Source organism: Seriola lalandi, unplaced genomic scaffold, assembly GCF_002814215.2.
Source record: "Seriola lalandi dorsalis isolate HSWRI2012SDOR001 ecotype SW California unplaced genomic scaffold, Sedor1 jcf7180002054579, whole genome shotgun sequence".
In the NCBI taxonomy this organism is placed as follows: domain Eukaryota; kingdom Metazoa; phylum Chordata; class Actinopteri; order Carangiformes; family Carangidae; genus Seriola; species Seriola lalandi.
Window position 1 is genome coordinate 1,302,209 of NW_019525132.1, and position 23,420 is coordinate 1,325,628.

Consider the following 23,420-nt stretch of genomic DNA (forward strand, 5'->3'; position numbering starts at 1 on the left):
CACTGCGTTTGAATAGTCTATAATTATTTTGAATTGGTTGAATTGAAGGTCTATTAACAACAAAAGGTCCATTGGCTTCTCTGATAATGCTCTATAAACGATGCCCATCGGGCTTTTACTCTCGTGTCTCAGACACTGGCAGTCACAATGGTAGCTAATCTTCAAACAGTACAGCATGTGCTATCCTTCCTCCAGCCTCCAAGCCACAAGCTGAGAGAATTGTTTTACACTCAGTAGGGTTCTCCCCTCCTGCTCTCAACCTGCGTGGGGGTTTTAATTTCTTTTTTTTTTTTTTTTTGCAGGAATCTTGGCCAGGTGAGCCGATACTGGCACTAAACACACGTCTTTCTTTTGAGTCATGCTGCGGAGGCATGCTCCTGGTCTACAGAAATGTCTCAGACAAGTTGGAAATCACACGCTCAACGTGGCTGCATTTCCTTGTTGAAAGTCTGTTCCTTTCATGCCACCTTTTAATCAGTCGATCAGTGATTAACTTGTTTTATTTTTCCTTTGCTAAGATTGAAGTGTTTTAAAATGAATAATATGACACATTCTCGTACACGGAATGGATTTCATTGCACTGAAATCTTGGTTTCTTTGACTTAATACAGCCTGTCTCTCCAAACCCTCTAGAGGTTACACTGGGGCAATGGATTCATCTGATTTCGACAGCAAAATGTTGCGCAGCCTTCTATTTGATAAAGTGAGATGTTCTGGATAACTTGAAAAAGAATTTCCACTGTATTAAACATCTCCAGTAAGTGACAAAAAAAGATGGGAGAGAAACAAAGAAGCAAATGAAAAACATAATGAATGCTCTTGTATGACATGATTTTGCAATTTGTATTTACTCTGAATTCAGAGTAAATGTCACTCTCTTTACTCTTTCACTCTTACAACAGATTTCCTATCACCATGACGAGTTGGTTTAATATTCCACCACGTACAGAGGACGCATTTAAGTCGGTCACTCACTTTCTCATCCAGCTCACTTGTGTTTGCCAACTTCACTTCTTTTGCATTTCCTTGTTCATTTTCTGGCGAGACGAGTTGGGAAGCGGTGTTATCCGTCATCTCTGTGATTCTTGGCCACTTTATGCGCATAGACATGAAACCTAAATGTATGGGCTTAAAGGCCAGTAGTGACATTTTTGCAATACAGCTCTAGTTTTTATTAATATTCAGTGTCTTTGATTTGGGCCATTTCTATGCCTAAAAGAATCACAGGTTTCCCCACGAATTTTACGCTTGGTTGGACGGAAAAGCCTTTGAAGCAGCATGCAGACCAATGAAAATGAAAATGAGCACTACTGAATTTCTCATTGATCAGAGAGCTCACAAAGGCCAGGACTTAGATTTCAGGAGTTTCGGGCCCATTTATCTCACCCCTTCCTGACAATCACTATTCGTGCTTAGCACAGACTAATTGGTACTCTAATGAGAGTGAAGATAGTTCACCAGAAATGCTGGAAAACTCAACTGAATCAACATGACCATTTCGAACCATTTTAAGCTGATATTTTGGCTTTGTTCGGCATCTGACTTGGAGGAAAGGCTTGTTAAAATTTGACAATTGTCTTTCAAAACATAATTTACAACTGATTTGACAAAATCTAACTGTAATTTGGTACTGGGCAAAGACAGTACGACTCCAAAGACTTATTCAGTGGTAAGGCAATAATCACTACCTTAACGAAACAAATAAGCAATAAACAACACGAGGAAGTCTATGAAAAAAACAAGGTTCATCCTCTGGGGACATTGAGAGTGTGTACAAAATGGCATTGCAATCCATCCAGTAGTTGTTAAGATATTTCTGTTTGGACATAAGTGGTGGACCGACGCACATTGCCATAGATCCAATGGATGAGAATGAAGAGCTCAAAATGACACAAAAAATTAAACAAAAAATACGAAGTTTAAAGAAAAAGCTCTTGTGGATTTCTGTCTATTTCTGTATTATAAGAAGCTTCCATCACACCAGTGGGGGATGATGCGTTTGACTACCTGCTCTAACAAAAGCTCAATATAAACCCAGACAAGCAGCTTCGGTCTTTCCACATATTCTGCTAATATGCGATTTGACACGATCTTTCACATGTTGAAACTTGACATCCTTCGCTAACTCCTTGGTCTCCTCCCTGCTTCTCCTCCACCTTATCCCTCTCCTCTGCCGTTCAGCTCTCCTACACTGTAAGGAGAAAGTTTGGGTCAGCACCACTGACAACAGCAAAGTCACCCATTGTTCAGACACAAAGGTGTGTGACAAATCACTGACAACACCTTCGGTGTACAGCACTCCCCAAGTACAATGGAGGACAAGATTGTGTGTCAGTTTCATTACCAGCTGCGACAGTGGGGCTCGTATTGTTTTCAGCTTGTGTGTATGTATGTGTGTGTGTGTGTGTGTGTGTGCGTATGTGTGTGTGTGTGTGTGTGTGTGTGTGTGTCATCAAGGCAAAAACGTGTTCCCGGAGACACCTGCTGTAGCGGGAAGGACCACAAAGGATGTTTTGAGTACTTAGGCAGGTGCTTATATGTCTGTGGACAGATTTTGTCACCGTGAGTCACAACTCTATCTCTAACAGGTTGAGATCAGAATGAAGGCCGAGTTAAGAAAAACGGGCGCAGTCCACTCCATGAGCACTCATGCGTCGCAGCTGGTGTGATCTCTAGTTTCCGCTGTCAAGCCTCTGTCTCTGGTCTGAAAAGCAATTACGTTCATCGAGGAGATGTACGCGTGATTTGAAATCGATTCCTATTGTTAAGCAAACATGGGGAAAGGAGTTTTTTTGTTTGTTTGTTTTTTTTTTTTTTTGCCATCAGATTGACTCATGGAGAAATGGAGTCCACAGACTTGTCAAGAAATCAGTTAGTGTTTTTTTTGGAAGTTCCTTGCCCTCCATAGCATTTCTCTATCCTCTCACTTGTCCCTTCCTATTATCTGTTCTGTGACACACTCCTTTGACTAGAGATTTTATAGAAATTCAAGTTGCATTTGAACTTGATCTGTGGATAATCAGATGCTTCCTTCTGTTTTTTTCTCCACATGCAACCATCACATCTGGGTGACAGGGAAAATTGCTGTGAGGGGGTGTTTTTCAGTGTTAACCTTCAGATGTAATGTGTCAGTAAGATGTTGCTATTTATAGCATCAACTAAGAGAGATGACTCATCCCAGCAGATGACACCTATGGGTGTTAGCCGCGCTCGAAATCAGTGTTGTTTGTGGTTTTAGTTTTCTTTTTTAATGTCTGTCTGTCTGTCTGTCTGTCTGTCTGTAGGACTATGGGTAAGGTTTGGTCAGGTTTAAATTGAAGGTTGGAAATGGAAAATGAACAGCAGTCTCCCTTGTCCAAGTCCACTGTTTTTTCTTTGACCTACGTAAACTTTGTTGCTCTACAATAACTTCCTTGTTTTCTCCCGTCATAATTACTATTGCGACTTGAGACTTTTGTAACTTGAATGTAAACATTAGTCATATTTTGGGGCACTTGTTGAAATGACTGACACCATTGTTCTTCTTGGGAGGAGAATCTGAGACCAAGAGTCAAGAGCTTTTCGCACAGCGGTACTCAGAATTTCTGCCCTTTATGATATCAGTGTGTATGCTGATGGCACCATATGTAGAACATCAGTCCTCACTGACCGAGACAAATCTGTTCACACATGGTATTGCAGTTGAACCCCATTCAATTCCTTAAAAGCAAACTTAAGAGCAAATCCAAGACAGCATTTATGAAAGAAGCCCAACATATTTACTATACATTTTAAATCCTGTTAATGTTACCTGAGAGTGTTTTGTGAGGATAAAAAAACATTTTCAAAGCATATACCACAGGCATGTTTCAAAGGTTTAATCCAGCTAAATCAGATTTACACAGCAGCTGGATGAGAACTGGAACCTCGTGTTAATGCCTGATGCAGAACGGGCCTCTCAAAAGCACCTGCTCCTCCGTTGCCGTTCCCTCTTCACAGCGTAGCTTGCCAGCTAATATTTACTGTATACAGCCACATGCTACAGCAGATGTTAACCACATGTAGCAAGCTCTTATCAGAAGCTAAGCATGCTACCATGTAGCGAGCGATAAACTGAGAGGAGTTCTCTGCCATCACCTCATTTCAGGGAGCATTAAGCCACATGTACACTGCTATAAACAGAGGGATGTCAAAGTAACAGATGTATGGTTTTAATATATATCTTTGCAGCCAGAAATCCTTTCATTGTGTAATCTTTTATCCTGCCTTACTCTACCCAGTTAGCCTCCTTTCCTCCAAAACCTCCCCCGCCTCTCCTCCCCCTCTCTCTGAAATTATAGTTCCCTTTCCTCTGCTTCTCTTCACAAGATTTAGGGTCGCTATCTTCCACCAAGCCGTACGCCAGATGCTAACACCATGCAGGCTAAACAGTAGCTATTAACAACTGTGAGTCATCTCGGCAGCTGTTTCTATAGGTGTTAGCCACAGACCTGTCACCCTTGCACCTTGTAATCTTGTCAACATGTGACCTTAGAGTCCTGTAGCTAATCTGCCTCTCAGCGACAGATGTCTTGTTATGATACCACAAGAGAAGGACATGGGATTATACTGTTATCTCCTGCTCCTTTATTTGTCGGATGCAGGTTTTTGGTATATTTAGAAGACAGCACATCATTTGATGGATGGATTTTGAGTAGGGGGTACATGTTTTCTTTTATATGTTGAAAGCATATCTATACAGTGTATGTATCAAGAATCAAGCCATACCAGTATGTAACTGTGATATATGCCTAAAAATTCAAAAAGCAGCAAAATTTGGTCTTAATATTTCTCTGCATAAAAATAACCCTCTTAGCATTCCTTATTCATGAAAAACTCCACATGAATATAAAAAAGGAGAGATCAAAAGGTTTCCTAACCTATATGCTGTTAGCAGGTGGTGTTTTGAAAAGACTCCGAATTAAGAAATGCAACAAACTGCGCAGCAAATAAAACTGTATTCAGAATCATAAAGGCTCTACCAATTGAGTTTAATTCTGATGTATAAATTAAAAAACCGTTTGCACACAAGCTGTCGGGCTGCCGCTTGTTCAGATGTGTAAGATGAGATAATTTGTGGTTATTTCAAACATTTCAAATCCAAGTTTGCACACTATACCTAGACAAACGTTAGCAAATATCAACAGACTGGAGGCTTTGACAATATGTACATGAATTGAAATGACTAGTGTTAGAAGTAAATTAAGTGTAAAAATTGTATGATAATCTCTGTTGTAGAAACCAGTTGGATGTGCCTCACATCTTGCGAGTCAGGTTTCAAAGCTGGCACACCTGAATCATCTTATTTCTTTACTGCACTTGTTCATACCACAGAAGACACGATGGAACAACATAGGCTTCTTTAGGACACATACACACACCTATTCTCACAGTCACACACACACACACCAGCACCTCATCCACCTCACCTTATCTTAATCGAAGTTTTATGAATAAATATAAAATTCACATGGCAAAGTTTTTTTTTTTGTATTTTTTTTTTTTACCCCAACTCAGTAGACTACAATTTAGTGGAATTAGAAGGGGTTAATAGAAATCCATGAGACATAAAACTAACACGTGTATATCTGGTCTTAAATCTAATACATTGAAAGGGTCTGTATTGACAACATGGTTTATTCTGTTTACAGCTAAATCCTCTCAAGAACTCCTCATTGATTGTTACTCTGCAATTAATGTCCTCTATATATACGTTTCTGAGGTATTCTTTTCTGTTCTTTTCTTTCATTTCTCAGGCAGTTTCTTTAGTGTATGAAGCACTGTGATCACTGTGATGTTCCACACTTGCTTTCACTGAAAACTCCCAATTTATCTATTTTAATTCTGCATCAGTAATCCGACTCACAAAACTGGAAAAGCGCCCACACCGGTGCCAGCCAGCTGTATCTTCAACAGGCATGCAAACATCTGTAAGAAGCAGGATCCGTATCACTGGTGAGTCTATTTAAGGTAATAGCTTCCCCTGGCACAGGCCATCTGACAGAGCTAATTACGATAAAGTCTCGGCTGGGAGGTTTCACACGCTGCTTGAGAAACCTTAAAAACAGAGAAACAGGCTGTTTTTCGCTGTTTTTCTTCCTTTGTTTCCCTCTCAAATCATTGTTCCGTTCCTTAAACACCCTTAACTCCCCAATGGAGGCCTTCCTCATTAAAGGGATGGAAGCATTTCAGATTTCTCTCCCTCCTCCTCCTCCTCAGCACGACAGTGTGGGGAGCGCTTGATTGACAGGTGAGACATTTCTGTCGCTGGCATGTCTCCCAGGTGTCCCGTCTCCTCACCAGGGTATGTTTATACACGCACACTCACGTGGACAGAAGACTGACGGGAACAATATAGTCCACGTGTTCTTACAAAAAGGAATGACTGGAACTGAACACAACCACACAGGCACACAGCCACAGGGCGACTGATACATTTACGCGTCCCAAAAGACGACCTGCGAAAATTGGGTACTGTGAAATAATATGACACTAACAATATAATAGGTAATAAGTTGTTTGTTATTCTGGTGAAGATGGTCACTGTCATCACTACAAATAACAATAACAACACATTTCCATTATTCTCTATTTAATATTTAACTACATTCTGTATTTTTGTATGTACCAATGTTTTGGAGTATGTGGTGTTTTGGAGTTGCCATTGCTCAGGGACTGAGACTGTTGAGTGGCATGGAGAAAGTTTGCATTTGCTACAGTGGCGCCTGGAAGCTTTGAAATTAAACTTGTTCCCCAAGTTCCTGTAATTCAGATGATGCACTCACTTGGCGCACACGCACACACGCGCACACACACACACAAACACACACACACAATTATTTGCACTAGAAATAATACTGAACCGGAAATAAGAAAATAAAAAATAAGAATTGTTATTCTCAAGAAAAACGATTTTGACTCTCCAGTACCAGTAAATCATATTATCAATGAGATAAAGAAAAAAAACAATAGAAAAATAAAATATAAAATGCTTCCACTTGGGCCAAATCGAGTAAAAATTATATCTGAATAAATGAATAAATTCAATACAAAAACAATCTTCCTCTAAAATCCAGATTAAGATCAAGGTTTATGATATGGAGACAGTTATACAGTAGATCTGCATGGAGAAATTCAATTCTATCATAGAGTGTCTGAGGAGAGACGAGTAAAGTCATTTAAACTTAGTTTATACCCAACAACAGGTGGTCTTCACGACCAAGAGTTCTGCTGTACGGATCGATATACATATTCATGAAACATTTATATAAAGTTTGTAGAAAGCGAAGGTCAGAAAAAGAAAAACTACTTGAGATAGCTTCATGGGAAAATAAAACACCGTTCAACTGACTGCTTACTAAATCTTCTCCCCAGAGCAGCAACCTCAGCATGGCAACCTTAAGCAGGCATGGCAGGGTCTGTCAACTCACGGATGTGTCCACATTGCTGAAACACTGTGCATGAGGCCAAAGTAATAGATACTAAGGTGGTGTCTCTTTTTACCCTCTCCAAAGCCACAACAGCATAAGTGAAAAGAAAAGCGTTTACCAGAGATAGTGTTACGTTTGCCAGGCACATGAACTAGTCCTCATCCTAAAAAGTCTTTTCTCTTGGAACATCAAAAGTGAAGACATGCCAGTTCAACAGCGTTATGTTTGAATGACAGACTGATGCATTTTTGCTCATCATATAACACAAGGATCAATTGGCTACACTGCAATATGTAGGCTTCATTAGCTAGTCAGCTACAGTTGATAAAATCAGCTAGTTACAGTTGCCATTGCAGCCAACTGCAAGCTAGAAATTAGAAGGTAATTTTGTCAAAAATTGCTATTTATTTCGAGCTTTAAATCTGCCGTCGTTATTACTGAACAGTCTGTAACATCAAAGATGGCGGCTGTATGATGAAGTGCACCACTCCCTCCATACATCCAAATAGTCTGCTTTGTACCAGCCGTTATCAAGCCAAGTGTGTTGATGCACTGCCACAAGCGCATAGGAGAGGTTTCCGACAGTTGGTGTCATGAAAGCAGGTGGAGTAGAACTATAATCTGTGGAAAATAGGCATTTTAAACCTCGTTTTGGGGCAAAGTCACCAAACTTTTAATGCGTTTTTTTATTGCAGTTTGACAGTTTTTATGTCCCGGTGACCACTGGGATTGGAGCTTTCTCTCCATTCATTTAGGATCTGGTCTTGTTAGCCTGAAATAACTGCCTGAGGGTTTTGCCAAGATAACTGCTGAGTGGTGAGACTTGCCTATAAGGAGTTATATAAGGATACATGCTGTGTAAAAACGTACAGGTGGACTGGCAACAGTAACTCAGGGGTGTGTGGTTTGGAAAATGCTGAATTGTAGAGTGCAGAAACAAGGGTACAAATTTCTTACAGTGACACAACCAAAAAAAAAGAAAACACACAACCAGAAAAATTAAAATCAAATTGGACAACACAGAAATGGGCACAGGCATTTTCTGTCTAGTTAAACTGTCAATGTTGTTCCTAGTAGGGATTCTGAGATGCTTGATAAATACGAGCCAGATCAGGGCCAACTGACATCTGGTCTGGATACCATGGTAACAGCATCCAACAAGCTGATCAGCCCTGTTTCATCAAAGTCTCGATTCTCCATCCATATGGACACACTGTGGAGGACTGTGTTTTTTTAAAAATAAATTTATTCTTACAACAAAAACAACACACACACACACAAACTCACACACACTTGAGCACACTTATTTCAAGTGGGAAGAGTGTGATTTCGCAAAGAGAGCAGTTTCCTTCTGCCGCCCACTGTTTTCTGTTTCATTGGCCACACTGGCAGCAGTTTGAGGTTGGTAATTGAATTAGTGGGCTGGAGACAACGTGGATTACTGCCTCTGCTCGAAAGGATGTCCTGCACTGCCCACCGTACAGTTTGCAATGGAAAATATACGGACGGAAAAAGAAAGAATCTTTTCACGAGCGAGAAAACAACAGGAATGGTTTGGCTTTTCTTCCTCAAAGTTGTTAAGCCTGATTGCCCAGCCTCACAGCGCAGTGAGGCACTACTCTCTCTTAACAAGAACAGTCATTAGGTGCCGTTTACCTAACAAGGTCCTCCTGGAACAATGCCTAATCAGGTCCCCTTTAGAAAGCCCGTAATTCAAAGCTAAGGTCAGTGCAAGAAAAGGCCAGACTCACTGTGTGTTCAATAATGTGGCCTGTCCTAGGATCAGTTATGAAAATATGCTTGATTAACTGTAATATTAATATTGTTTTACTGTCAATTTGATATAGCATGCTTGGAACAAACACAAATGTTATTTTAAGGAGTTTAATTCTGTCTTAAGCACATTTTAAAGACAAAATCTAAATGAACTTAAATTGGAGGGGCACACAAAGGTTTCCAGTTCCAACAAGACCACATTCACACATAAAACTAACAAAGCACTTTCTGAAAATAAATGCAACCTTCAATTTTGTGTTTCACGTGCAAACGAGATTCATTTCAATATGAAATGATTATGAGGTGTTTAGAAGTGGCTTGTTTTATGTATCTTATTTTTATATACACAGGTGGTCTTGTGAGTTAAGCCATGACAATAGTCAAGCTGCTTATTTCCTGCACAGTGCACACACAGTCTGGGCGCTCTGTCTGCTGTCTTACTCCTGTAATGAGCTGTGTTGCTCAGCTGAGTTTGGACTCGGGGGATTTGCACTCACACCTGAAACACCCTGACCTAAAATAACCAGCAGAATTTTTTACTCGCATCTAGTCTCAAATTTGCATGGAGAAAAGATGGTTTGCATGTGAAAGTGGGTGTTTTACCATAACTACATGATTATGGGCATCTGCTTCAGAATAAAATTTGATCATAGGATATTTCATATATAGGATCCCTGGAGATATCATATATTGTCAAAGTTGTCACATAAAGCATTGACCTTTATTGCTCAGTAGCCTTCAAGAATGCTGTTACTGTTGACCTTCAGAGTGTCTGTTCAAAAGAAATGAAAATAAAATGAAATAAAATATGAAATAAAATGGGTCACGGTTGGCCGATCGTCAGTCTTCCACATCTCCTACTCTGTCACTTTTGTCAGTCTGATTCACTGCTAATTAATCACACACAAATCCGTCCTGCATACGAACCAGCTGCATCACTCACCAAGTGACAACAAGGTCAAAACATCCACCATCTGGTTCCTTTCAAGAAGCATTGGATGCCTCTCAGACGGATTTACATGTGTGATGACAAACAAGAGTCAAAGGACGTCAATCCCTCGACAGTCTTCCATCTCGTCACATGCGTTAGACAGCTAATCCAGCCTTTGTTAATATGAATCAGTTGCAAGACGGAAAACTGAAGCGACCAAACATCTGCTTCAGATGGGGAAGTCAGTTAACTGCAGTGATAAGAGGAATACATACAAGATGTATCACAAACTTCCATCACTGCGGTCCAGACTGAAATATCTCAATAACTATCGGATGGATTGTCATGAAATGTTGCACAGACCTTTGTGGTCTCCTGAAGATGAATCCTAAAGACTTTGGTGACCCTCTGACTTTTTCCTCTAGCACCAGCTTGAGGTTGACATTTGTGGTTTTGAGTAAAATGTCAACTACTAATGTTACAACTACTCGATGGACTACAAAGAAATTTGAGTTATGCCCCCCTCAGAATGAACCTTAAAAACTTTTCATGAAGTGCTTTCATCAGGTCAGTGTTTAAAAAAGTCCCAGTACTTTGGTTTATGACCAAATACAGCAACCATCCGCCTCAGCTGTGCTCTGTGTTTAGTGCTAATAAGCAAATGTTGCATGTAGCATGCTTACATTAGCATTCAGCCTCGCAGATGTGCTAGGAGCCTTTTTATATTTTAGGTAAACATAAAACAGTGTGATCAAAAATACTGCCCTGATTAGTTTTCACAGTCTCCACTGCTCACTTTTTTCCTATGGGAAAAATATAGGATCCTGGGCTACTGCTAAAGGCTAAACAGAACCAAAAACACTAAATCGATTTAAGTTCAAGTGCTTTTATCTTGAAGTCTAAAAATCCCTTGTAACAAAAGTTGTTCCAGAGCTGTAGAAATTATATATATATACACACCTGATAGTAAAATAGGCTAAAGTTTTCACAGTGTACACACAATAACTACCACTGTTGTTAACCTGCGACACATCTGTCTGTAAAAGTTAACGTTTTGGTTTACGATCAAGTTCCATGGGGTTTTGGGTCATGAAACGCCTCAAATCTTTCCCGAGCAGCCTCCAGTAAATAAGTAAGTCGGGTTTTAATGTTTTGCTCGAGGACATGTGGGATTTGTCGGTTGACAAAACACACGATGCCGGCTGCAAGATATTGTACCTGTGATTTTATGCATATGGGTGGGAAAAAAAGGCCTTTTCTGCTGGATTTTAATATTTTCTATTGACTCAACATGTCAACCTTGTCATCAAGTGAACATTTCATGGCATCCAGAGGAAGACTGCAAACATACAACAAAAAAGAAAAAAAAAAAAAAAGTATAAGGAGACAAATTCACAAGAAAACACAGTGAATTTTACACCTTCTCATCTGACATCTCTGTGTGGGGCACACCGTCCTCCTGCAAATGGCATGATTTGTCCTTTCACTCTGCCTTCAGTATTATCGATTGTTCCTCTCCAACAAGTACAGACTCACTGATGCAGTTGACTGTTTCTTTCTTAGCTCTCGTGTATTTTTGAAGGTTGGACGTCTGGTGGATTGTTGCGGGTGTACTGAGAGGGGAATTCTGTCCACTTCGCTCGAATATCTATCAGTTTATCTTTCAATCACTCGCAAACTCTCCCTCCCAGCCTTCCTCCTGGCAGGTTTCTCTTATCAACTTATTTTCTTTTGGGGGAGAGAGAGTTGAGGAGACCGGAGAGCATTTAAAAGATATTAATTAATAAATAGAACAAACTGCAGTGATATCTTATCAGAAATAGATGTTTTCTGCTTGATATGACCATGGGATTTGCTAAGTACTTCTAAATGATTTATGCAAGCATCATATTAACGTTACAACATAACTGAAAAATCAACCTGTAAGAACCGTAAACATAAAACTGCCTAAATAGTAAAAGAATAATTGTACCTGACTTTTTTTTCCTTTTTTTTTTTTTTAACACTCCACAAGCGTTTTTTCAAAAGCATGACCACCAATCTACACATTTGCAAAACATTCCTTTATTATAAATAAATCTCCTTTTTGTATAAAAACTGGCATGCTTCAACCATGGCATTGTACAGGTTCACGACCCAAGGCTACAACCCGGTTAGCCAAGACAGCAGGAGGAAACACACTCATCTCTTTATGCAAGGGCGATCCATCAGACAACGGTGAGACAAGAATGAAAAAATCGTCACAACCACAAAAATACTTACAAGTAGAGAATAACAACAAACATGTTTGAGTCTCATAGATTTTCTCTGACATTTCTCTTTTTAAATATCTTTTAAAATGTAATCTGTTAAATCTCTTTCCTGGCCCCACCTTTGCCCTTTTAGATATAATGTCTACATGGTTTCCGAGAGTTTTTTTCTTTATATTTTCCTTTTTATGATTTTTTTATTTTTTCATTTTTGTAGATTTTAATAGTTACTCTGTCCACCAAAGTGTCCTATGGTATGTCATTTTTTTTTTTTATGTTGTCTCTTTTTTTTTTTTTTTTTTTTAAAACAGGTAAGTTCATAGTAGGACCAATGAGCTGTGAGCAGCGGGAAAGCAGGCACACTGACTGGCTGTTTATGTGGTCCCAACTTTCTGTGGTTTGATGCGGAACAATACAAAATGTCTCATGCTTGGATTCCATTGGGCGCTCGGTCTCTCTGCCAGTTCTCCAGCCAATAGGCTTTGAATGACGGCTTCTTCTTTTGCTTGGCCCTGCCCCAAGACGCGCCCCCTCTCCTGTCCAATCCCCTTCTCCATCTTCTGTGGTCCCTTCAGATGGCATGATTGTTGTAGCTGACATATGTCGTCTTAGTTGATGAAGCTGCGTGAACGTTGGAAAACGGTGGAAGATGGAGGGAGGAGTGGAGGTAGAGGAAAAGTGTAAAAGGAAGAAGTATTGATGGAGGAGGATGAAGAAGTGATAGGAAATGAAGAGTTGAAAAGAGTTGTGATAATGAGCAAGATGGATAAGATGGAAGAGATACAATGAAAGAGAAGGGACAGATTGCAGGAATGGAGGGGGGAAAAGAGAGAAAGAAACAGAGAGGAAAGCAGTTGAGAGCAGATTTTGCTACAGACGGTCACGTAACAGTGTCACATCCACAGTCCACCTGAGTAGTTGGGGCTTTTTGTCAAACCCATTATGTCTTGTGTCCCCTCAAGCATTCCATGGTAAATGTCAATGTTTTTGCAGCAACCGCAGGACTCTAACTGAGCTATTGTTATACTCTGATGCTTTCATACAAACCTTTCATTATTATTTTTTTTTTTTCTGTCTTTCACTTCTGTTTTGCCATCACACTGCTGGAATAATGGAAAAAGGTCCATGATGAAAAAATATATAAATATTAAAGAAATGAGTATAAGTGCATGCAATTCTTTTCCATTTATTTCAGACTTGAAAAATGTTTTTATTGATATTTTCTGAAGAGCACTCTTAAGCAAAATGTCAGGTGATAAAAAAAAAACTAAAAAAACCTGGAAACTCTTAACCTTGCGTTCTACCCATCACCACTGTATGAATAAATTGTTGCCTGAATCATATGGAACTTACTAAATTGAAAACTTTTTTGCAAAGTGAAGTATGTTAGGAGATGACTAAGCAGTTTAACTATTGGCTAAATGAATGAACTGTGACCTGCTTCCTTCGCTGAAAGTGCTGACAGAAAAGCATGGTTCACCCCGACAGGTCTGAAACGTATTATACGCCTGCATACAGTATCCACAGACTGCACAGAAACACGTGCGAATCATGGCTTGGACTGTATATACGGGCGTTTGATCACGCGTACTCTGCACACACAAAAACCAATGAGAGAAATCGACACATGCACACCAAAGGGCTAGACTGAAACAGATTTGATAAGGGACTCGCAGAAAAGCATGCATGTGCCAATAAACGCACGGCATCATGCATGCACACACAAAGGCGCATATGCCCATGCAAGACGCACAGTGCTGTCATTTCCTCTGCACAGTGCTGACACAGGAGAACCAGCTCAACACACAGTAGGGCTTTGAAGTGGATAGAACAGAGCTTCAACGGCAGAGCTCGGAGAAAAGAAAACACACCGTTCTATCGAAGAACTGTCGCGGGTGCAGCAGGTTTTTGCCATGCAAAAAAAAAAAAAAAAAGACGTCAGGCTGGAAATTCATTTTCAATTCAAATTAAACTTACTAAATTAAAGCAAATCAAAAACTTTACATTAAATCTGTATCTAAGCATTTGACAAGCAATTAAATTGATAATATAAACATGTTACCCATTTGCAGGGAGGATAAGACTAAGTAACCTCATATGAGCAGCTGCTATCCTGCATCATAATCAAACCCACACGTCTCCTATGTATGTGTTTGTTATTGTGTATGTGTTTTATATATTTATATGTATAATGAAAGCTTACTGTGCTCAAACTGGTTGACACTTTAATCCTCTCCTATTAAAGTGAGCTCCACCCCAGATTTACATACAGCGAATCGGAGTCGTACATTTTCTTATTTCATTTTTTTTCCTAACGGTATTATTATTAAACCTTACGTTAATGCTCCTAACTCATCATTTGCTGATGTGAACCTCTTGGCCTATCCACATGTATTTCATCTTCATATACATGTATTTCTGTAATAGAAATGTCTCTAATGGATGAACACTGTGCGATGCAGTTAAGGGGTGGAAAAGTTAGTTGGTAGACCTTTGAGCATAGATTGCTTAGTTATATGTCTGCTGATTTTATTAGTTTATTATATGTATAATTATAAAACTTCGGTGTTCTCTTACTCACTGTTGGTCTCCATGCTCTCACATAGCTCAGTCTTCACTTCTCCGTTGGGCCGGTCTCCTCCCTTCTGGGTCAGTTTTCCCGACATGGTGGCAGCTGTCACGATTGCCTGTATAATTGTTTATTCATAATGGGTATTTAATAAAGACTGTTCGTATGTTCTGGCTTCCCTCTTAGTTTGATGTAATTCCACAGAGCGTGTTTGTTAGATTTATGATCCTCATTTCGTCTGCATAAGTCAAATTTAGCATCAGCCAAAATATCAAATCAATCCAATTAAGAGGGAAAATATTATGGAAATTTAACACATGAGACTGAAGTATTTCACTGTGCATGCTCAAGTGCTCCTCACCTTGAAGCTGCGTTTTCGTTTGGGTACGTTCTGCTCGGGGTGGAAGAGGATGATGTAGACCTTGGGCATGTAGAGCATCCCCAGAGACACAGAGGCAGACAGGCTGAGGGAGATAGTCAGGGTGGTGGTTTGGATATACATCTAGAACGAGAGAAAGAGACATACACGCACACAGAGCGAGAGAGAGAGAGAAAGAGAGGGAGAGAGAGAGAGATAGAGATAGAGAGAGAGAGAGAGAGAGAGAGAGAGTCATTTATCACATTTCAAGTTGTCAGAGATGGTCTGTGTAATCGTCCAACTACAGAATATGTCGGATGAGGGAAAGGGGAGGAGGACAGATGGGGAGAGGGGGAGGAGAGGAAGTAAAGGACGGTCTAACAAGAACGAAATTAGCTGAAAATTTGTGTAGCGACAGCTACAGTGACACGTAGACAGGTAGATCAAATGGTATATGAAATGATGGCACCAATGAAGTTGCTTAATTGCCCGTGTGCTGCAGAGCTCCTCTCTTTGTCTAAGAATGTGAAATTATTCTTAGCATTTATTTGGCAGGCAGGAATACCATATGGGTGTGGTTTATTGCATCAGGTGAGTTAATAGTGAATTACACAAAATTGACTTTCAGACATTTGCCTGAAAGTTAGAGTATATAGCAGATGAGGCTTGGCCTTCATGAGGCCCTACAGGAGTAGAAAACTTTATCTTTCAGAGATTGAGCTGTTGGTGAAGGACAGGTTTTCCCCCAAAAGTCAATGTAAGTTCTGTACTGCACTCTCACAGAGACGGAGAGGCAGACGGATGCTGTCCTGTACAGTGGACTAGGTGGCAGTAAGTCAACTGTAGGACAGATACAATGACATGCACAGCAGGCAGAATCTCAATATTGTTATGTACGCCCGACTAGATTAGACTATATTAGTAGAGCATATCGCCTCAGCCAAGTAAGTTGGAGGATAGTTATAATGAAACAGGAAGACAGACAGGCAGACACACACATAGATACACACTGCAGTGGACTGTGAACTACAGTCCTCGGGTCCTTAGTGAGTTTCAGAGAGTAGTTTGGAGGAGGACAGATGTAATGACAGGCTTCACCCACACCCCTGACAGAGCTGACAAGCTCTCGAGTCATGGGGCTTATCAGGCGACCATTGTCTACGGCATATGAAGAGAGAGAGACCGAGGAGGGAGGGGTAAAGGGAAAGTATGGTAAAAATGGAAGGAGAGAGCCAGGAAGGGGAAGTAATAGGGAGGTGTGGAAAGAGAAGATAGAGAGAGAGAGGGAAGGGAGAGAAGGAACATGAAACAAAAAATCGACGTTATGGGAATGGGGCAAGCGAGGAGAAGAGCAGAGGAAAATGACTCGTGGAGACACTGATCAAGTGAGGAAGAGAGCGAGAGAGCAGACAGTGGCCAGCTCTACATTGTCAGGAAGTGCACAGACACACTGATTGAGGGAGTGTTGATAACTACAGCTTGACGAGAAGCAGAAAGTAGAACAGAGAGAAACTAAAGCCGCGCTGTTAACTCTGCACTGGCTGTACACCTCAGACAGCAAGTGTCTGAAAATCACACCAGTGCTCCAGTCTTAGTGGCTAACACCTGATCTGTCACCGCAGACTTCACTTTCATTTATGAGCGAGAACAACTGCTGTGCGGTCCCGCGGTACGTTCGTGACAAACAGCACAGGTAATTGAAAAGTAATCATGTACAGAAGCCCCCCTTCACATGAGTCATGTTTAACTCTCCTCATATTAGACTGCTTAGTAGAAAGCTGGAATATTTAAAGACATAAACACATAGAAAATTTTGGAACACCAGCTGGATATCGGACACTATGGAAACAGCAAGCGCTATATTATACCAGAACCAAGACATTCAGTAGGGTAATAGGGGGAGCAAGTTTTGGGCATGACACGTTCACTTTTCATTTTTTAATTGAATTCAGAATTCACTGTATGCTGTAAAAGCTGTATATATGCCTAGAGAAGGAGTTTCATTTTGAGAAGACATTATGCCATTTGTGAAATATTGGAATTTGGAAATGGATATTACAAAACAGGATAGGACTTTAAAATTCTCAATAAATAGTAACAGCCCTGAGCTGCCTCGTTATGAGTGTGTTTAACGGGACCGATAATTAATCATTTTGTGTTCTTCAAATGAATTAGGTAATACTTGAAAAGACTGTCTGCTGTAATATGTATTTCTAGTGAAAGCTCAACAATGCCTGTCCAGAACTCTTGAGTCCTGCCTCACAAAGAGCTCAGTGGCAAATGGGATTGAGTATTTACCAAAGACACAATAAATCGATGAACATGCCTGATGTGCCCCTAACGACTGTGAGATGGTGAGTAAGGTGGTGGTTGAAACTCACAGGCACACATTTTATTTCTGTACTTGTGAGGTCCGTTACTGACTTAAGGGCATCCCTTAGTCCATAAATCACATATCTAACCTCAGTGTCATTAACCTAAACCCAAGTCTCAACCCTCAAACAGGTTTTCGAAGAAGCCAAAATGTTGGGAGAAAAAAATATCCTCAGTCTCAAAGTCTCAAACTCAAATTGGTCCTCACAAATCCTATAAGGGAAGAAGAAAATACACACCCGCCTGAAGGTGTAGATTGATGACAGTAGCCAAAGGCAAAGGGGAGTGCACAGCCAATAACTGGAGGCGAATGGGCACACACACACACAAATTTCAGTATGCAGGTGCGTTGCATTTACTTGGCCTTGCATTTGAATGCACATCTTCAGGCAAATCTGAATTCACATGAAAAGAATGTAATAACATAACATGGAAAATTAAACATACCTTCATTGTTCATTTTACGGATGACGTGTGGCAGCATCGCAGAGTGTGTTACATCATGGGATAAAGAGCTCCGCCTGCAGCAGCCCTACAGGCTCTGACAGCGTTTTACACGCCACTCCCATCTGCTGACTTCCACCCCGGCCACAAGATAGACACGCACACATGCATACACACACACACAAAAAACACACTGGATGTTACAGATGCGCGAGATAGATCACCAGTCGAAAAGATCCCGACAGGAAAATGCGAGAGAGAATTTGTGGATTCATTTTTTACTTCGTCACATTGGTTCTTTTTTCCATTTTTTTTTTTTATTTTTTTTTTATATATTTTCTGCCCAAAAACTGCACTCAATTGAAATGTACTGATACAGCGATCAGCTAGTGGCTGTATCAGAGAGGAACAGATGGAGACACAAAAACATGTTTTTAGTAGAAGACACGGGAATGAAACTGAGATAGAGAACAAACAATGAAAGAGTATCAATGAAGAAAAGAGTGAAAATGGAATAACCAAGGCTACAGAGGAAAGGCAGAATAGAAGAGAAGAGAGATTCCCCTAAGCAGTGAACTTGCTCTTATCAAAACAGCAGCAAGTCTGCTGATAGCTGCTTCCATTACATCCAGCCTTTGGTCCAAAGTTGTGGCTTCCAGCTGTTATTTACACAAAGACACACACACACACACACACACACACACACACACGTTTACAGAGCAGACTGTCCCCCTCCACCTTGCTGTCCACAGCTGATAATAGCTAAAAATGTGACGAGCACTCCATTACCCCAAAAGTCACACTCAGAAAGTAGACGATCAGCTACAGATGGCTGAACACATTGCGTTCCCTTAAGGTTTAAAACATTTACAGACGCCGACTCTGTGGTCCGTGATGTGGAGGAGATTCAGAGAGACGGACAGAGGGATAGAGTGATGTGCTTTTAACACCTGGGGAGAGAAAGGGAAGAGAGGGGGAAAACAGAGAGGAAAGAGGAGAAAAACATGCGCTAGATTCGGTGGACAAATATTGGGCTTTGTTCACTTTTATTCCTTGGGTTAAAGGAAGCGATACCTTGGATAAATTGCTGGTCAGTATCAGTGTCTAATACAGCGGAGGTTAAATTAGCAGAGCTGTGCTGATATCACAGGAGTGTTTTTATTGTCTTTTCCAGGGGACTCGTTTTATTTTGTGTTCATGAGAAAAGTGCTAATCGAAGGACTTTCATCTATTGAGCTGCTTGTTATTTTTCAATTAATGCTTCAAAGGATGGGTCCATTGTTGTTGAGCCCACACTTTCTTTTTTTTTTTTACAGGGTTGATTACCATCATCTATAACCACTGATAGCACAAGCTCGCAGATAGCTTCATTATTTTCCCAAGCACCCTTATATCATATTGAACATATTAGAAAAAAATAATATTCCCCACATTGTTTTTTTTTTTCAACATACACTATCACAATGATCGCAGACACTGATGCTCCTCTCATACCCAGTAGGCCACAAACAGCTGACTCTCCGCCAAAATAGTGTTGATGCATAGATTGTTTTTTTTTTCTTCTTTTTTTTTTTTTTAATTGATATCAAGATTGAGCCACAGCACAACCAGGATAGTTGAATCCACTTTGATGCATCCCACACACACAACTCAGACAGAGGACGGCTGTTTTGGCCGGTTGCCAGGAGCAACAGCAGCGCGTGGAGGACGAAGGTGAACATCGCCGGGTTCGTGTTTGGATAGGAGAGGAAGAGAGAAAGGCAGTCTGCTGAGCTGGTGTTGCTGGCCAGATGCATTCAGGTGTCATCGAGGTTGCGAGCTTGAGAGACAATGCGACTTCTCCTCTCAACACATCTGCTGTAAAGCGTTTGATTCCTCATCGCCCCTGAGCTGCAGAGGGCCAAAACCAGCTTTCTTGGCGCCAAGTCAACACTTCTACTATTAGACGATATCTATTAATTTTGACATTTAATACATAGATACTGTAGCTATTCTAGATATGATTTATTGATATTATTGGTTTGAGGGGACACTTGGGAAGGGAAAGAATCTGTATCTGACTAGAATCTGTAGGTGGAGCAGCGAAGATGTCTGCGGCTGCAACAGCAGGAGCTATAACAGAGAGGCAGTTAAAGGATAACTGCCAGATTTTGAACCTGGGCCTTATTTACCCATGTCTTTGGGTGTAAATTACTGATAGGGACAAAAATATTTGCAGTCGGTATACCCTGTATACCTGGTATACCCAGCAAATGGTAAACAGCTGTGGCAGAGTGAAGAATGGGGCATTTGATTGCGTCAGAGTACATCCGCTAAGTGTTGTTTTTTTGCCACTTACAGGCTCAAATTGTTGTTTTAAGTGTCTGACAATATTACGGATAGGATTCCTATGGAGACAGACAGAAAAAGATCTTTGTTTAACCAGAAACAGCCATTTCGTCGCTCTGTTCAAAGCCACCAGACTCCATTGACAACAGACATTTCAAACAGTCATTCCACCCATGTTCTGTGAGGTAAAATTACTGATTTGCATATAAATGTCTATAAATCTGCTCAGGAATCTTTTAACTGTAGACCTTGCTTGAGTGTCATGATTTTTTTTTAAGCACTTCAGCGATAGGTGTGTGTCTATCCATGAGTACATTGCAAACGGGAACTGTTATTAGCTAACAGTGTACTTTTAATGGTGTTAACAAATAAAGGCTAGACATAATGGGGCTTAAACTGTAGTTCAAAGCTAACCCACTGTCTCCATGGCAAAATTATGTAACTTGTTTACAAAGCACTATGGGAACTTTAGTTCCAAAACTCAGAGCACGATCCACTACCAAACAGAAGACAAAAAAAAATCATGACAGGAGTGATAAAATCAATTGATACTTTTTTTTTTTTTAACTTTTTTGTTTCACATTTAGACTTTTTGTTTTTGTTTTTCAGTCATTACTAATTACTTCTTATATTTGTTCTGTTTCAAACTCACATCCTGCCGTTACTTTTTCTCCACAGCATAGAGATGGATGTTAGAAGTCGGTTTTCTTGTTGCAGCAGTGTGGAGGAAGACGGCCCAAAAAACCTGAAGCTGACGACACTTTTCCAACGGCAATATGAACGTCATCTGTACAGTGCAGTGAACATCACCGCTGCATGTATGTCGCTAATGCTGAATAGCTGTATAAGAACGTAATTCCTGCGCGGACGTGGCTGATCCTGAGAGACAGGTGGCTTGATAGATAGGCTGCCCATCAATGGGTTCAGTGCAGAGAGAGCAGTCTTCTTTTCACAGCACACCCACATGGTAGCTGAGGCATGACAGCTAATGTTGATGGCTGTTCTTAGTTGGCTTGGCTGCTCCGTAGATGACACTCTGAACTAGAAACGTTCAGCTCATAAAGACTCCATCAGAATCCAATCAACTAAATTAGGCCTATCTCCTGCGTGCGATGTGATTTTCCTCGCACTGGTGTGTGCAGAGGGGCGACGCATGTGGCATACACATAAACATATTTTGTATGAATGAAAAAAGACATCGTCGTGCACACCATCCCTTCGACAACACTACTTGGCTTTCAGTGGATCTAAATTCACTGCCAAAAAATGCCACTCACAGTAAGTCTAGTGATTTAGTTTAATCACTGCCTTTAAAAACCAGAGTGCCCGGGTCGGACCGAGGCATGATGCAACAAAATCCTCGACACTTGAAGCGGTCTGAAGGAGTGTGTGCGCACGCAGAAAAGCGTGCATTCATACTAATTTGACTCAGAATGTACACGGGTTATAAGAAGAGAGATGCACACACACACACACACACACACACACACACACACACACACACACACAGACACATAAATCCCAGCTTCTCATGCTTGATGAACCACGACATGAAACATGCTCAGTCATTACACTGCCTCTGTGATTATTGCAACTCCTTTCATATGTACCACAGAGCGAGGAAAGGGTGGTGAAATCAAAGAGCTCTGGCCGGCAACATGGCCGACTTTGCCAATTGCAAGGGGGGGGGATAGCTGGGGGGCTTCAGAAGGTACGAGAACTATCCACTGAGTCCACCACTCGAGAAACAGAGAGATATAAAGAAAGAGGAAGAAAAGAGGGACAGATGGTGTGAATATGAAAGACAGTGCGGGCAAGTGGGAGAGAGAATGAACAAGAGGAAGTGCGAAGGAAGGCAGAAGATTGACAAACGAGGGAAGGAAACATTTGGGAGAACCATCGTCTGCTAACAAGAAGTGGAAGGCGATAACAGAGGGATGGAGAAATAAAGATGTGATGAAGGGAGAGACAAGCAGTGATGACAAAGGGGTGCAGAAGGACAGTGACTGAACTGAGGAACAAAGTCCTGAAGCGGTTTTAGCCATGTTGTTTGTGATACAAAGAAAACTTTGCCCGTGGGACGCTTACACAGAACATCACACTCGTTTAAATTAACACGACCACAAACTTCAACACAGCGCCACAGTTTTGTTGTGTGTTGCCAAGCGGCTGACCAGCTTCCCGTTGCGACTTGTTGGCGTCGCCGTGCACAGTGTGGCGTCGTTGAAAGCCTAACCAACTGCAGAAACATTTCACCGTTGATAAAAGTGCAGATGTATCACAGTAAACCTCAATAGGAATCCCTTCAAGCTTTGATACCTTCTTAGACACACATTACTTTAGTGACGTCCCTGCAAATGGACATGACAGGTCGTCTACCACCAGAGAAATATGCTGCTAAAAATCATATCCGGCACCGTTGCACCAAATCGCTGCTCATTTGCATCAAGTTGAACCAGCGTTCAACTCTCTGTTATCACCCGGTGACTGAGATCTCTCGCCAAACGTCACCCCCCTCTCTCTTCTTTTAGTCTCCCGGCTCTCATCTGAAATGAATGACTGGTGGGCACTTTGTTTCATGTGGCGAGTCAGCGAACGGTCAGAGAGAAAGAGGGATTGGGAAGAAAAAAAGAAATAAAGGAAAAAAGAAGGGTGAGATTTTCATTCCCAAATTTGTCTTGCATCTTTCCATCTCTCCATCCGTGTCTTGTTATTCCCTCACTCCTGCCCACACTAGCTCTAATGATCGTTTGGCACTCTGCTCTGCACCCGAGAATACTGTGGATCTTTCTCTTGGTTGTTTTCCTCCGTCCTCACCCCATCTGCCTCTTATTCTCTTCTTCTTCGTCTTCTCATAGTATAGTATCTCCTTGTCATCTCTTTTTTTTCCCCTCTCCTCCTCAGATCTGCATCATTTAACATGCTGCTGTCTGTGCCTGTTGAT

The 23,420-nt window shown here is 41.0% G+C and overlaps 1 protein-coding gene across 2 annotated transcripts in view; it reads right to left on the reverse strand.

The window, feature by feature from the left end:
• Positions 1-12,203: 12,203 nt before the first annotated feature.
• The window catches only part of grm8a (glutamate receptor, metabotropic 8a), a 228,458-nt gene continuing 217,241 nt past the window's right edge, over positions 12,204-23,420 (reverse strand). The window contains exons 12-14 of one of the 2 annotated variants that reach the window (XM_023417987.2): positions 15,335-15,475; positions 14,986-15,091; positions 12,204-13,025 (exon numbers count right to left, since the gene is read on the reverse strand). In XM_023417987.2, the coding sequence (XP_023273755.1) occupies positions 12,976-13,025; positions 14,986-15,091; positions 15,335-15,475 (297 nt within the window). In that variant the 3' untranslated portion in view covers positions 12,204-12,975. Of the gene's footprint in view, positions 13,026-14,981; positions 15,092-15,334; positions 15,476-23,420 lie in introns of both variants that reach the window. The other variant, XM_087177051.1, reaches the window with a different exon arrangement.